The sequence below is a fragment of the Vitis vinifera genome, chromosome 10 (assembly GCF_030704535.1).
Source record: "Vitis vinifera cultivar Pinot Noir 40024 chromosome 10, ASM3070453v1".
Classification (NCBI taxonomy): Eukaryota; Viridiplantae; Streptophyta; class Magnoliopsida; order Vitales; family Vitaceae; genus Vitis; species Vitis vinifera.
In genome coordinates, this window is record NC_081814.1 from 6,589,437 (window position 1) to 6,602,772 (window position 13,336).

Here is a 13,336-nt window from a genome sequence, read left to right on the forward strand (position 1 = left end):
TCATCTAGTCATACAAATGAAATTTTGTAAAAACAAATCTTATAGTTATGTTAGCCTCCCATATGTCATTTGTGAATGAGGTTGTTCACTAAACCTTGAACAACCTAATTCATAAAGTGGTGCATAGTCTTCCCTTTCATAGAATCTACCCTAGCCTTTCTCTTTGAAAATCGAAATGTTTTTGCTCCAAATTGATTTGTTTTTCTTCACAATCGGTGATGAGTATTTTTTTATGTGATTTGCCTACAACATTGAGGGACACTAAATGCTTGGTTTGCAACATCATTCTCAACTCTTCATTGTCTCTAACTAGAGCCTCATTCTGTTGCAAGTGTGAATGTATCCGTTATTCATATTACATTTCTTATTCGCATGGATGATGTAAAAGTATAGGTACATAAACCTTATCCCTTATACCTCATCATTCTCTTAATTATAAGAAGATAAAGTAACCTTGACTGTAGAACGACTCATATAAGACTCATATAAGACTCACATACACCTATGTTCCTGGAATTTAGGATGTGTGATAATGGGGAATTTGTTACTCAAGTGACTTTATGGATAATCGATTGTGTATTATGTTGTCTAATGCATTTATGATCTACCCTGTTAATGAGCTCTTAATCGTTCCAAGAAATGAAACTTATATATACCCCATAAAACTTTATTTTTAATAAAATATATAATTTTTTATAATTATAATGTTATGTCTTCTTATGCTTAATATAAAAATTCCAATTAAAAAAAAAATGAATATTGAAAAATACAAAAAAAAAGAAGAAAGGGAAAAACCAAGCATGGGGAAAGAAAAAGAGGTGCAAAAATAGGAAGTACATTTGGTTGGGAAAAATTCGATTCCAACTTGAATATTAATGTGGAATTGAATTCGACCGGATTCAAATTTAATTGTTTGGATGAGTTTTGAAGTTGAGTTGGAAATTTAGAACTACATTTAAACCCCAATCAGAAGCCGAAACAGAGTGCATATCTACCCCGCAATTGGGGATTAGGGTTAGGGTTAGGGTTTTTGCGATTCAACAATGGCGACAACACAAAAGCAAGAGCAACAAGCACAGCAAGGGAGCTCGAAACCAATGATGAGGAAGCCAGTGTTCACGAAGGTGTATCAGTTAAAGCCCGGCACCAGCGGTCACACTCTAATTGCGAATGTTTTGTCCTCTAACACCGTTTTGCACAAAGGTCGTGCCGCTCCTCAGAACCTCCGTCACACTTGCATCGCCGAGTGTCTCATCGGCGACGAGACGGGCACCATCATCTTCACTGCGCGTAACGATCAAGGTCTTTTCTTTAAAATCCCAAACCCAACCTCTTTTTGCATTATAATGTTTGTTGAGCTTTTGGCATTGATTGTTCTCTTCCTGAATCTTTGTGCTGTTAATCTTATTGTCTGAATAATAGTCTCTGTTTACTTCCTCAGAAAACAGGGGAAATGAAAGAAACAAAAGTCTCATTTTCCCCTGTTTTTGTTTCCAAAAATTGAAATGATCGACATGTTTGTACCAAATAATCTCTGTCGAACAGAATATAATGTTTTTTTTTAATGAGAAGACTAATGAGAAGACATAGGACTTAGATTGAAATTTGAAATCTTAAACAAGTTGAGTTTGTCGTAATTGTAGGACTCCAATTTTATTTTCTGATCCCTGCCATATGGCAGCAATGAAATGGAATTTCATTTTAGAAGGTTATATTCCTTGAGTATTACTCTAACTTCCTATATGCAGTTGAATGTGAATTAGATACTGTTGCATAGTTGGTCAGACAGGTTGCCAGTGTTTCTTTGTTGTTGTCGAAAAACTAGGCAGCATTCATATCATGTGTATAACTTCTGTGTTTTCCTATTGTTAAGATGAGGCCCTATGGGAAAATGCCATTTTCCTTGTAGATCTCATCCTCTGGAAGAATGTCATTTTTTGAAGCTTTTATCACCACAATTTTGTCATAACCCTTGACCTTCCAGCCTTAAAAACCCATCTACTGAAAAAATAGATATATGGTTTGTTGGTTCAAATAAAGTTCTAGGAGAAGCAATTCCTCCCCGAGTCCATCTCTGTGAAGCAGCTGGGTGTCTCTTCTTCAAATGGCATTGAGTAACAATAATATCATAACTTCTCAATCCCATCTTATCACCCTTTATTCCCATTGCTTAGAGCGGTATGCCATTTTATCCCTACCCTTTATTTCAATTAACAACTCTAACCTATTATTCTCCTAATAGCATGGTAATGGAGGCTGAAGAGGGCTACCTAGCTAGAACATGCTTGTATGTCCATTTGATCTGAGAAATGTCTGTTTTGTGTGTTTAAGATTCATATATGCATTACTTCTTAAGAACCTAAATACCAAGTGATTTTTCATGTGAAATTTGAACATGTTATTACTTATTCCTTGCAAATCTGAAGGTGTATTTGAAAGTACATACATAATGTGTGCAAATGCTTGATTCTTGCATTAATCCTTGATTTTATAATTTTTATTTGGGAACAACTTTTCTTGTTCATTCACTCATGATAGTTGGAGCTAATTCTCCCATAAGTACTAGACTGTGCAACATCTTGGATTTCCAGCTCCTATAACATGAAAGGAACTACTTAGGTGGTGTTTGTTTTTTTACTTAATTCTAAATAGAACCTTAATGATTAATAGTGTTAAATATTAGGTTGTTTGTTTTTGTAGTATTTTATTTCTATTAAGTATTAAAAAGTAAAAAAAATCAATATGTTATTTTTTCTATTTAAAAAAAACTACATATTTTGAGTTTTTCTATTTAGTAAAAAGTTTATAATAAGTCATGAAAAAGTAAAAAAACAAACAACCTAAATTCTAAAACTAAATTACTTTCAGCAAAAAGCCAAAAAAACAAACACCATCTTAATCTTCTATCCATCAAACTGAATTTCATCCCATCATGCTCTGAAACCCTTTCTTTTTGTACAGGGACTTTTAAGTTCATTTCTTTTAATTTTTTTATAATTTTGGCTTCTTGAATCCTTGACCATCTAACATCAAATGTAGATCTTTGATTTTCTTCTTTTGTCTTTTGTTATGAACCGAATTCATTGAGTAAGCATGTGTGCCAATTTTTAATATTATGTTATGTTGCTTTTAGCAAATGCAGTTGCAATGGATGAAACACTGTCTTCCAAAAATCAAGATGAGCTGTGCTTTTGTTGAATTCATATGATCTGTTGCTGTTATTTGTTGCAATTGTTTATGTAAAAAGATTTGAATTTTCTGTTTGTCTAGAGTGCTTGTATTGTTTTGCATTTTTTTCTTCCATTTCTTTCTGTTTTTTCTTGCTTTCTTTACATGAAACGGTTGTGTGACTCTGAAAATTGTTGACCTTGAGCCTATAATATTTAATGGTAATAAAAGTTTTATGTTCTATACAGTTGACTTGATGAAACCAGAGACCACTGTAATCATTCGAAATGCTAAGATTGACATGTTTAAGGGTTCTATGAGGCTAGCTGTTGACAAATGGGGCCGTGTTGAGGCCACTGAACCAGCTAAGTTTGTGGTCAAGAAGGATAATAACCTTTCCCTTGTTGAGTATGAACTGGTGAATGTTGTTGAAGAGTGACTGGGATCTCTTGCAAGTTAGTGTTTGGATACAAATGGTATTTTATGAACTTTAAATGTCTGATGATTAGTTTTCTTGTGTCCCTTGCCCTGAGATGCTCATCAGGTGCAATTTTCATGTGATGGTTGTTTGGTTTGGTATACATATCTCACTGGAAACAGTTTGTCTTTCCCCTAGGCATTTGTGCAATCTGGGATTTGGTCAAATGCCAGTTTAAGTAGACGGCATGTAAAAAGGACCATCATCACTTGTGTCCATGGCAGTGCCCACCAAGCCTGTGATGGTTGGGTATCCAAATGCTAAAACTACAATATGTTTATGGTTTTACGCCTTTGTTGGCTGGGAATATGTGCAGATATGTGTTGCTTTGTCTATCTCCTGTTGGTGACTGTCATTACCAGCATGTTGGAAGTTGATCAATTAGCTTGTTATAATACTTGTATTTACCAAATTTACCTTATTCCCATGCCAACTTACGCATTTTATGCACCGTGTTGCTTCTCCCTGTTCACTTTTATGATCAAATTCGCTACATGTATTGGCATGAAGTGCCTCAAAAATTACAACCCAAAAAATATTGAAAATTCAAGCTCCATCACCACAGAAATATGAGATTCGCATTATAATTCTTTTTCTCTTTCCATTTAATTTTTAATTTCTTATATTACGTAAAAGAATAAGATATATGAAATATGTTTAAAAAAAGAGATTGAATCTGAACTTCTTTCTCTCCCCCTTGTACTCATTCACTCCGTTTTATATGCAAATGCTCCGCTAGGGTCTACATACCTGTGACAGGCCCTAAATGCCCCATTATGGCTCGAGGTTACTCTCGTCCAATGGATAGGTTCTTTTACTTGGTTATGCTGGCAGTCAATTGGCTTCTATGGCAGTTATTCATTTGGTGAATGCGAAACTGAAATCCACCCTTCGACGACCTCAAGCGGGCTCAGCCATAAATGAGTGATTTTATTTTTAAGTTCGGTTGAATTTTGTTGGAGGCAAATAGGATTCCAACATAATATGATCGTTAAAACTTCAGCCAAGCAAATTCGGAGAGGATCTCTTAAAAATATTAAGACGGCTAAATTATCAGCATTTCAACACCAGAATAAAGTTGGATCTGATATTTCAATTTCCCTTTGCATAAAATGAATTCCACAAAATTAAAAAGTACAATGCAATCTAATGACAAATCATTCAGATCAAACAACAATTCAGCGCATGATTGCATGAAACAACTCGATGAGTTTTCACCCCAATATTGCTAAGCATTAGTATAGAAGGGTTATTCCACCGAAGCGAATTAAGAGGCTGGGAATCCATTTCAGGTCTTTTACAATTACCTTTGGCATATGTAATAAGCAGGAATTGCTCTATGTTAAGAGGTAAGTGGCAAATCTCTATTTCCCAAATGTTAATCACATTCAATTGAAAAGAAAGTTACATATTTGGATTTGTCGGGTTTGTGCAAAGAAAAGCCATCAAATCGTACATAGTTTATATCCTTTTGCATAACCAAAGATTTCCACGGACTCTTGAAATGAACTCATGAAAGGTAGTACTGCATTCAATTTCGAGAAGAAAAAAATAATGTAAATTATGATATATTTCATTATTATACCTAGTTTCAAATTCTCAGGAAACAACTTTAACCTTGAATTTTCACATTCAATGAAGGAGAATAATGCTCCAAGCAGTGGCCTCACAAAGTCCATTGAAATCCATGGAAACTACGATCAATGCACCGCATCCCAACAAACAATAATCATCCATCTACAATACCAAAACAAAGAAAAAACTACTTACAGAGGATACTAGAATTGAGTGCAACCAAAAGTCATGGAAAAAAATGATTAACAAAATAATAACATCATTTATCTAACCATAAGTTGTTAGTTGAGTGTTTACTAAGATTCACAACACAAACTTACACTATAAAAAGAAATGGAGGTAATATGCAAGTTTATATGTTCATTCAGTAACCACAGCCTTAATCAAAGCAAATCCCATTGTCAAAACTGATAGAAAAAATAGAGGCTAAATCTTAGCTGTATTGGTAGGGAGTTCACCTCCTAGGTCCAAAACCCTAGAACCAAGTTGGAAGGCTAGACTATTCCTCTCATTCTATAAAAGATAGAAACCATCTTCACAAAATAAGAAATTTAACTTGCATGGGCAACTACATTGTTTTCAATCCTGTTCAGAACATATCACACCACCCAACAATGTTTCTTCGGCTTCATTATACTGAGGGACTTACTCCAAATAGCTAGCCTCTTATACAAAAATGCACTTTTTTGCTTCCAGGAAAAAAGAATAGGTGGTTGAATCCACCTTGTCACACAAGGAGACCAGAAACATGGGCTTCTACCTTAACTTAAAACCATAATAGGCAATATGAGTAAGAACCTTAAGCCCCTTAAACAAGTTTGAACTGATGACAATGATTGTCTGCTATGATGTTTAAACACCAACCAGGTGAAGTGTGACTTGAAGAAACATCTAATACTGACAGAAAAATAAATAAAAGAACAAAATATGATGAGGTCCAAATCCTGATTATTCAAACTTAATATCTGATTGCTTTTGGCACGAGTAAAAAAAAATGTCTATAATAGTTAATTGCAAACTTATCTATTTAGAAACCATCAGAACATTAGGCTAAGTTGAAATCTCAAAAATGGAAGCACAGAAAGCTTTCTTCTCTGGAGCTCATTCAATATGCTTAACATATCAGGATTTGCCTTAGAGCGCATGTACATAAAACTTTGCTCGAACCGTCTGACATTCATCATACATCATCATTGCAATCTGATTGAATACAAGAAATCAGTATGATCCTAAAATGGTCATATGAAAATCGATTCCTATTAAAGAAAATATCAAATCAACATGGACATCAATTGAGAAAGAAGGCAGTTCAGATTAACTTGAAAATATTGAATAAATCTGTCACTTATATTCTCCTGTTCGTATCAGCAGAAAATTATCATCTTGTGTGGCTTCAATCTACTCATTAAAAATGAACAAGAAACTAAAAGAAGCCACTAGCTCAGCCAGGTTTGATCTCTTACATAAATCAATTTAGTTACTTAGAGACTATTTAAAAAATTTAGCTCATTAAAAATCAATCAAAATTGCAGGACTCATACATGCAAATGATATCACCAATGACATAAAGAAACCGCAATTTAAGCTCAACAACAGCAATTGCTGCAGGAAAATAATACCATCTGAAGCTTCTTGGCCTTGTACACATCCATAAAGAGCTGATGACATAAAATTTTTTGTCTAATGGTTAAAGTGGCTTATATATATGTTGCATGGGTTTGAGTGTCAGTGTCGGGTATGGGTATGTGTCTTAAGGTCTAATCCCTTACACAAATTTAAAGATACAAGGATTTGGCTTAGAAGGTCACACTTGAAACAGTATATTTAAATGAAAAAAGAAAGAGAAATCAACTTAATATCAGTAAAAAGCAAAGATGTCTTTGATAAGAACTCTTCGTATATTTACCTACGAAAAAAATGGCATACCAAGTAGTATCTAACAATACATGTTACCTTTAACAAAAGGTGTCTGTTTGTTTAATATGAATGGAAAAGGAGGGCAAAGGGGAGGATGGTTATGAGGGTATATGTTAAACAATCAAATATTCCAAGAAACATAGTGTAAGAAAATACAGATCCAGAATTTCTTCCTTATAATGATGGACCTTATATAATCAAAATACCGGAAATCATGAATGAAAAGCAAGATAGTTCGATGCCCATTTTTTGCGAAAACAGCATCGTATTAACCAATTCACACTGTCATCTGCACATAATGCCCTTAGTATTATATATATATATTTGAGCCTCTAAACCTTTATACTGAAATTTAGAGCCAGAATCTCTAACCAACACATGCTTCATGGGAAAAAAAACACTTTACTATGGTTTCATTTCATATTTATTACTTTATCATATAGATTTTACAAGCAAATCCACAGGTCTACAGACATTTTAGATGCATCCGATGAATATGAGGAAATTATAACCTTGGTGACAAAACAGGACATACAATAAATACAAAAACTCTATTCTGAGAGATGCACAAATACTACATGAAATGGTCCAGACTATCCCTTCAAAAGATCCATAAAATTTTAGTAGATACTCTAACTCCGTAAAATCATCAAATACTTTTGAACGATTCATCTCTTTTCTTCAATTTTAGAAAGAAAACTTCTTGCAAATCTACCGAAGACAACATTCACCAATACTTTCAAAACTCAAATGAAAAAAAATGAATCCCTGTGACTCCATCTTGGGTTGCTTGATCTTCATCTAGTCTTGTCTTTCCCTACAAAAGGAAAATAGTGGGCATTCTTTTATTGAGAGAGATGAAATCACCTAGAATAGAAAAACTAACAAGTGGGAAGAAAATGAATGTATGATCCATTCACCAAAATCAAATGTTTCTCCCACACAAAAAAATTTCCTATAAAATGAGTATATATAACCCACTTGAGGTTTGAAAAATGAAAAATAGCCAATCCTTTCTCCTCTCTTTTCGAAGTATTTGCTCCTTTTTGGGAAGAAGAACCTAAAATGACAGTGAGAAGGAACAAAACCAGGAAAATGATTGGTTAATATCCACCATCAACGTTGAAACGGGGCATTAGATTTTTGCAATCCTAGCATTTGATTTCTCTCAATCTGAACTACTTCTGAATCCTGAAATTACATGATTCAAACCTAACAGAAGCACTCTCAAATCCACAATGCCAAAATATTATTCTATAGAATTCACAAACAGAATCATAGATGTTAGCTTGCTTTATAAAATCAACACAATTGATCACAACACTACCAGTTCAACAACCAAAAAACCAATCCAATCCAAATTGACAAAATAACGGCAATCCCTCCAAGCATACGATGCAGGACAACGCATTCATTCAATCAACATCAATGAATGAAACATATACAATAAATATACATGTGTGTAACACTAAGAAAATTGAAGAGAAAATTTACCTTCAGGAGTCCAGCCGTAAGAGCGGCGGGAGACGGAGAGCATGGAATTGAGCAATGCGGAAGCAGTGGCTGCGTGAAATGGAAGCATTGATTCAACACAGAAGCTCATCTCAACAGGAGACCTTCATTCACAAGATAAGATTACTCCTATGTGATTCATTTAAACTAATTTGAAAATGAAGAGTGGAGATTGGTATGACCTGAAAATGCGGCGAGATAGTGGCTTCTGGTTGGAGATGCCCAAGGAGGAGAAAGTGCGTTTTGGTTTGGACTTGACTCCTCCGGTGAGTCTCGCCGCCGCGCTTCGGGCGGCGGTGGAGCGGAAAACGGACCTGGCTGCTGCGGCGGCCATCTCTGGGACAGTGGTTTTGGGAGCTTGGGGTTTTTCTGGGGATCTGGGTTTTAGCCTTCAGGTCTCTTGGGGTTTCACTAGGGTGCAAGTCCAGCGGGTTCGAGCGGGTTATTATCTGTTGACCCAAACTCAACATATCAAACTCATTTGTCTACAGCCGGTCCAATCCGAGATTCAACTCAAGCCAAATCGATATCCATTTTTCTAATATCGGGTTCAAACCGGGTTAAACTTGGTAAATGAATATGCGATCCGATTGAGAACATTTGGCAGCTTAGTAAACATCGCATATTAAATTATTTAAAATAGTATATAAAAATAATTTATTAATTTTAAATTTATTATATATATATATTTTTTCATTTCAAATTCTTTGGGATGCAAAGATTATCTAAATATTTTACCAATCAATTAATTAGATGTCATTTAGCTACAAATTTTATTTTATGTTTTTAAAAATAAAAATTACTATATTTTATAACAAGTTACTATTATTTTCTATTTTCAAATGCAAAAAACAAAAAGTGTATGTAAAAAGGCACTGAAAGATTAATTTGAAAAATGTTTTTGAAAATAGTTCAAAAACATATCACTGTGTTTTTTAAGTGAAAATTATGGTTTTATTTGGAAAATAGTTTTAAAAAAATAACTATTTTTTAATTTTTTTAAATTTTTTATGTTTTATACAACAAAAATCTATTTATGAACTTAAAGTTTTTAACTTATTTTTTATATTTTTAAATATAAATTTGATCTATAAATCATTTTTTTATTTGTTTAATTAGTTTTAAAATAATCCTTAGAAAATAAGTGAAATAACAAAAATATGTTTTTTTAAATTTTTATTTTTATGAACAAAAAATTGTTTCTTTAGTTGTCAAGTATCTTTTTGTATTATTTTATTTTAAAAAACCGAAAAAAAAAACCATTTTCCAAAATAGTTAGAAACGAATCCTGCAATTCAATTTTCTATAGATGGTAAAAAAATATTAGATGAATCAGGGACTCTATACTCTATAGGCATTTCTCTACATGCTTTTGCCATTTGTTATGATTGATGTGATTCAATTCCAAAAGCAGAACCTTTTTATGAATGGTATCATTGAAACAATAATGGAATCAGTACACTCACAGAGGGGCCTTTAGGAATAGGAACCATGGAAAAAGCCTATACAAATCTTATCCAAAAAGAGGCCAATGGACCAAGGCAACACTCCTGTTTTTCTGGCAAATCAATTGGTCAGAGCCACCAAATTTTCGAGTCATGCAAGCAATAGTTATTACAAGTCGTTTACTCATCCGCAGAATACAAACACAAACATAATTGATCCCTCATCAACAATTTTATTTGCCTCTGCAGTCTGAAGCCACCATCAAACTTGTAGTCGGTTACACTCACACCCCTTCAATGTCTTGAGCTGCTTTTACTTCGGTTCATCTTTACTAGGATGCCAAGTAGGAGTGGAATGCAAATGCCCTGGGACAGTTCCATGCTGTGCCCTCTGGAGGGGTCGGGAGGATGAGCACCTCTTGCAGATGCTCTTTCACGTTCATTGAACCGCATTCTGTTTGTGAAGTACAAGCCTCCTGATCCATCCCCTGATCTAATTCCAATTAGCCGCCCTAGTGGGACACTATGGTCTTGGAAGAAGGATGCTGTGGACTGGTTACATTACAAGTTAGTGGAGAAGTCATATGTACGAGGGCAAGAATGAATACAGATGCATTTTGTGTACATGAGGAAACAAAAGAGGATTAGGCGAGAAAGAATTACCTCAGTGTCAAGGTTGGATGATGAGAATGAGGAGAAGCTGGTTGACGGCATGTGCAAAGTGTGTGGTTCGACTGCAGAAGCTTGTAAACTCTCTGCCACTCTAAGTCTCGTGTTCATAATCTCAAGCCCAAGGGGCCATCCACTGGGCATCTCCTGTTCCTGAGAAGGGTCATTAGTTAATACACATCACTCTCATGTCATGTTAGCTAAGATGAGATTTTGCTGCTACTATTTTCCCCCCTCGATAGTGTTGAATGAAATTTAGGCAAGAGCATATATCATTACAGGAAAAATTTCTGGAAACAACACTGCTTCTCATAAATGACGCAACCCAACAATGATTATGAAGAGACAAGCAGTAGGTGAAGATTCCATAATGCAAAAGCGTCATTATTTAAGGGCTTTGGTGAGTTGTACAACTCTACATTATTCATAAACCTTTTCAGAGAGGGATCCAATGGTATGGACCTCTTTATTTCAAATATACTGTTTCCTACTGTTGTGTTTTCCATCTCATACTGTTTTTGATTCTTATGAATGAAAAAGCATATAACTTTCCAACAAAGCAAAATTGAAAAAAGTGATCCTGGATGAGTTTGCTGATATCATGCATTGTCCTCTTGCACCCCAGATCTTGTGCAAGGCCGAACCCAAATTCACACATGGGTTTCTATCAATGTGCTGAATTGGCATACCACAGAGAGCTTTAGGTTTCTGAAGCCCTGGCAAAAGCTCAATTACCAAAATCTTCAGGTAGCATTTTCTTCAAGAGCTGAGCCTTGATTTTGATCTCTTATAGGTCTTTCATCAAATACATCTGAGTTCAGACTAGCTTGATCTAGAGCTTAGTAGAAAACAATCCCACAAAGTTTTGAGCGCCAACACCTTGGTGTCGGGCATTCATAGGTCACTGTAACTAAAAACAGTGCTCCTCCGGGAGACAATGCACATACCCCGATAGTTCATCCATCTAAAACAACAAATTTCCTCACATTGTTTCTCATCTGATCAAAGTATTTTGGGAATTCCCATTTTTCAATTTTCACTAGGGAAATACAATGATCAGAAGATAAACAACTCCATAAAATTCCAAGCCCTCAATTTTAATTGTGGGACGATCATCGAATCTAAAACATGGATCACACTTCTGTATTTCTAATCATCAAGAAGTGAGCAAAGAAATGAATTTTTGAGAATCAGGGAGAGGAAGAAACCTACTTCTACCAAACACTTACTCAGACTACTACTCTTCAAGAACCGCATACAAGTACGAAACTATGACCCTGTTTTTACAACTGGGTTTTACTCAAAAATTGATTCCAGAGAATCCATGAGTCACCAAATAAGAAATTTCAGAAAACTTGTCAACCGAAGCATTCATCAAGCAGAACAAGAGAGAGAAGGGTTCTACCTCTGAAACCATTGTGTAGAAAAGGAATGCCCTCCTCACTGAAGAATTTGTTGATGGTGATGATCAGAGAAAAATGGTTGAAAATTTGCTTGGAAAGGACAAATGAAGAGCGAAGGAGTCTCCAAATTCTTCATCAAACATGATACCTTGGATGGGCTTTGGGTCCCATCCGGGAGTTCAGCCTTTCAATCACCATGCTCTTTGTTTTCTTACGACATACATTTATCTTCAACAACTTATGATAACTACAACTACTTTGGGGATACAGAAACAGTTTTAACCGTTAATTTACCTTACCGCCAGATTTCAAAATCTAGGCCATTGCTCCATGAGACAGCCCTTTTGGGTTTATGAATTATGATTACAGAGATCCAAGACTTTGAACTTTTCAGGGCATTGATGAAGGATATATATGTCAAAAAAAAACTATATTTGATGAGAAGTCTTCGCCACTTGTCAAGTGCTGATTGGGAAAGGGTTTACATGAATAGAGCAATTAATTAATAATATTTAATGTATGCTGCCGGATCATTATCATCGCCGTGCATTGAAGGCAACACGACACCCTCATAACTCCTTTGAGCAGTGAGCAAGGGTTAACCCACACGCAAAAAAGACTTCTCCAGGCTCTCTTCATTACAAAAATCAATAGTGATGTGCCCTCCTTGCTTGTTTCTTGTGAGCTTTATTTTCATTTTTTTTCACAGTGGTGTTTTTGTTTATTGTCTTTGTTTTTTTTCTGTTTCTGGAACGAATGGTTAGGTGGGTCTTGTTGAACCAACCGGAAAAATTGGTGGTAGAGTTGGCAGCACTTCTGCTGCTGCCATGTCAAAGTAATGAAAATAATAAAAACAGTGTCGACAATTTGATTTGTATATCCCCTTGCTTGGGCTTTTAATAGCTTGTTTCAAAGTAATTTTAGAAAGTATTTTTAATATTTGAAAATAATTTTTTTTTAAATTAAAAGATTATTTTAATAAAAAAATTTTAAAATATATATATATTTTTAAATAGATTAAAGGAAATTCTTCTCTAAATAGAGATAATGGATCACAAATGCTGAGATCTTATGGTGGGAAGTGAAAAGGGAAAGAGCTATGGAAAAGGACTGGTGAGGTGGAGAACAATTGAGTTCAAAAAGTAGTCTCAAATGCGTGGCCATGACTG

At 34.8% G+C, this 13,336-nt stretch overlaps 3 protein-coding genes across 6 annotated transcripts; 1 reads left to right on the top strand and 2 right to left on the bottom strand.

Moving 5' to 3' along the window:
- Positions 1 to 730: 730 nt before the first annotated feature.
- LOC100259015 (uncharacterized protein At4g28440) lies at positions 731 to 3,981 on the top strand. Its single transcript, XM_002279378.3, has 2 exons — positions 731 to 1,302; positions 3,417 to 3,981. The coding sequence occupies exons 1-2, from the start codon at positions 1,044 to 1,046 to the stop codon at positions 3,605 to 3,607; spliced, it is 450 nt and encodes a 149-aa protein (XP_002279414.1). The 5' UTR covers positions 731 to 1,043; the 3' UTR covers positions 3,608 to 3,981.
- Positions 3,982 to 5,013: 1,032 nt separating this feature from the next.
- On the bottom strand, positions 5,014 to 9,134 carry LOC100264194 (protein NUCLEAR FUSION DEFECTIVE 6, mitochondrial). 4 transcript variants are annotated; one of them, XR_786725.3, is made up of 4 exons: positions 8,833 to 9,107; positions 8,633 to 8,754; positions 5,264 to 5,383; positions 5,014 to 5,171 (listed from the first exon to the last, which is right to left on the bottom strand). XR_786725.3 is itself a non-coding variant. In XM_010657151.3 (3 exons), the coding sequence occupies exons 1-3, from the start codon at positions 8,982 to 8,984 to the stop codon at positions 6,402 to 6,404; spliced, it is 294 nt and encodes a 97-aa protein (XP_010655453.1). In that variant the 5' UTR covers positions 8,985 to 9,134; the 3' UTR covers positions 5,152 to 6,401. The 4 variants fall into 4 exon arrangements, 3 of the variants coding, with proteins under 3 accessions (XP_010655453.1, XP_002279363.2, XP_002279344.1); XM_010657151.3 differs by having other exon boundaries at positions 5,152 to 6,421; positions 8,833 to 9,134; XM_002279327.5 differs by having other exon boundaries at positions 5,152 to 5,383; positions 8,833 to 9,132.
- Positions 9,135 to 10,057: 923 nt separating this feature from the next.
- LOC100241906 (uncharacterized) lies at positions 10,058 to 12,565 on the bottom strand. The gene is made up of 3 exons (XM_002279290.4): positions 12,170 to 12,565; positions 10,759 to 10,917; positions 10,058 to 10,647 (listed from the first exon to the last, which is right to left on the bottom strand). Exons 1-3 carry the CDS (start codon positions 12,179 to 12,181, stop codon positions 10,390 to 10,392), a joined length of 429 nt encoding a protein of 142 aa, XP_002279326.1. The 5' UTR covers positions 12,182 to 12,565; the 3' UTR covers positions 10,058 to 10,389.
- Between the last annotated feature and the right edge of the window lie 771 nt (positions 12,566 to 13,336).

Bases quoted from the DNA above. Each gene is read 5' to 3' on its own strand.
- LOC100259015 (XM_002279378.3), top strand. From the start codon at position 1,044: ATGGCGACAACACAAAAGCAAGAGCAACAAGCACAGCAAGGGAGCTCG. The intron at 1,303-3,416 runs GTCTTTTCTTTA...TGTTCTATACAG, and splicing joins CACTGCGCGTAACGATCAAG to TTGACTTGATGAAACCAGAG.
- LOC100241906 (XM_002279290.4), bottom strand. The intron at 10,648-10,758 runs GTAATTCTTTCT...TAATGTAACCAG, and splicing joins CATCCAACCTTGACACTGAG to TCCACAGCATCCTTCTTCCA.
- LOC100264194 (XM_010657151.3), bottom strand. From the start codon at position 8,984: ATGGCCGCCGCAGCAGCCAGGTCCGTTTTCCGCTCCACCGCCGCCCGA. The intron at 8,755-8,832 runs GTCATACCAATC...TTGTGAATGAAG, and splicing joins CTATCTCGCCGCATTTTCAG to GTCTCCTGTTGAGATGAGCT. The intron at 6,422-8,632 runs GTAAATTTTCTC...GTATTCAATCAG, and splicing joins TTACGGCTGGACTCCTGAAG to ATTGCAATGATGATGTATGA.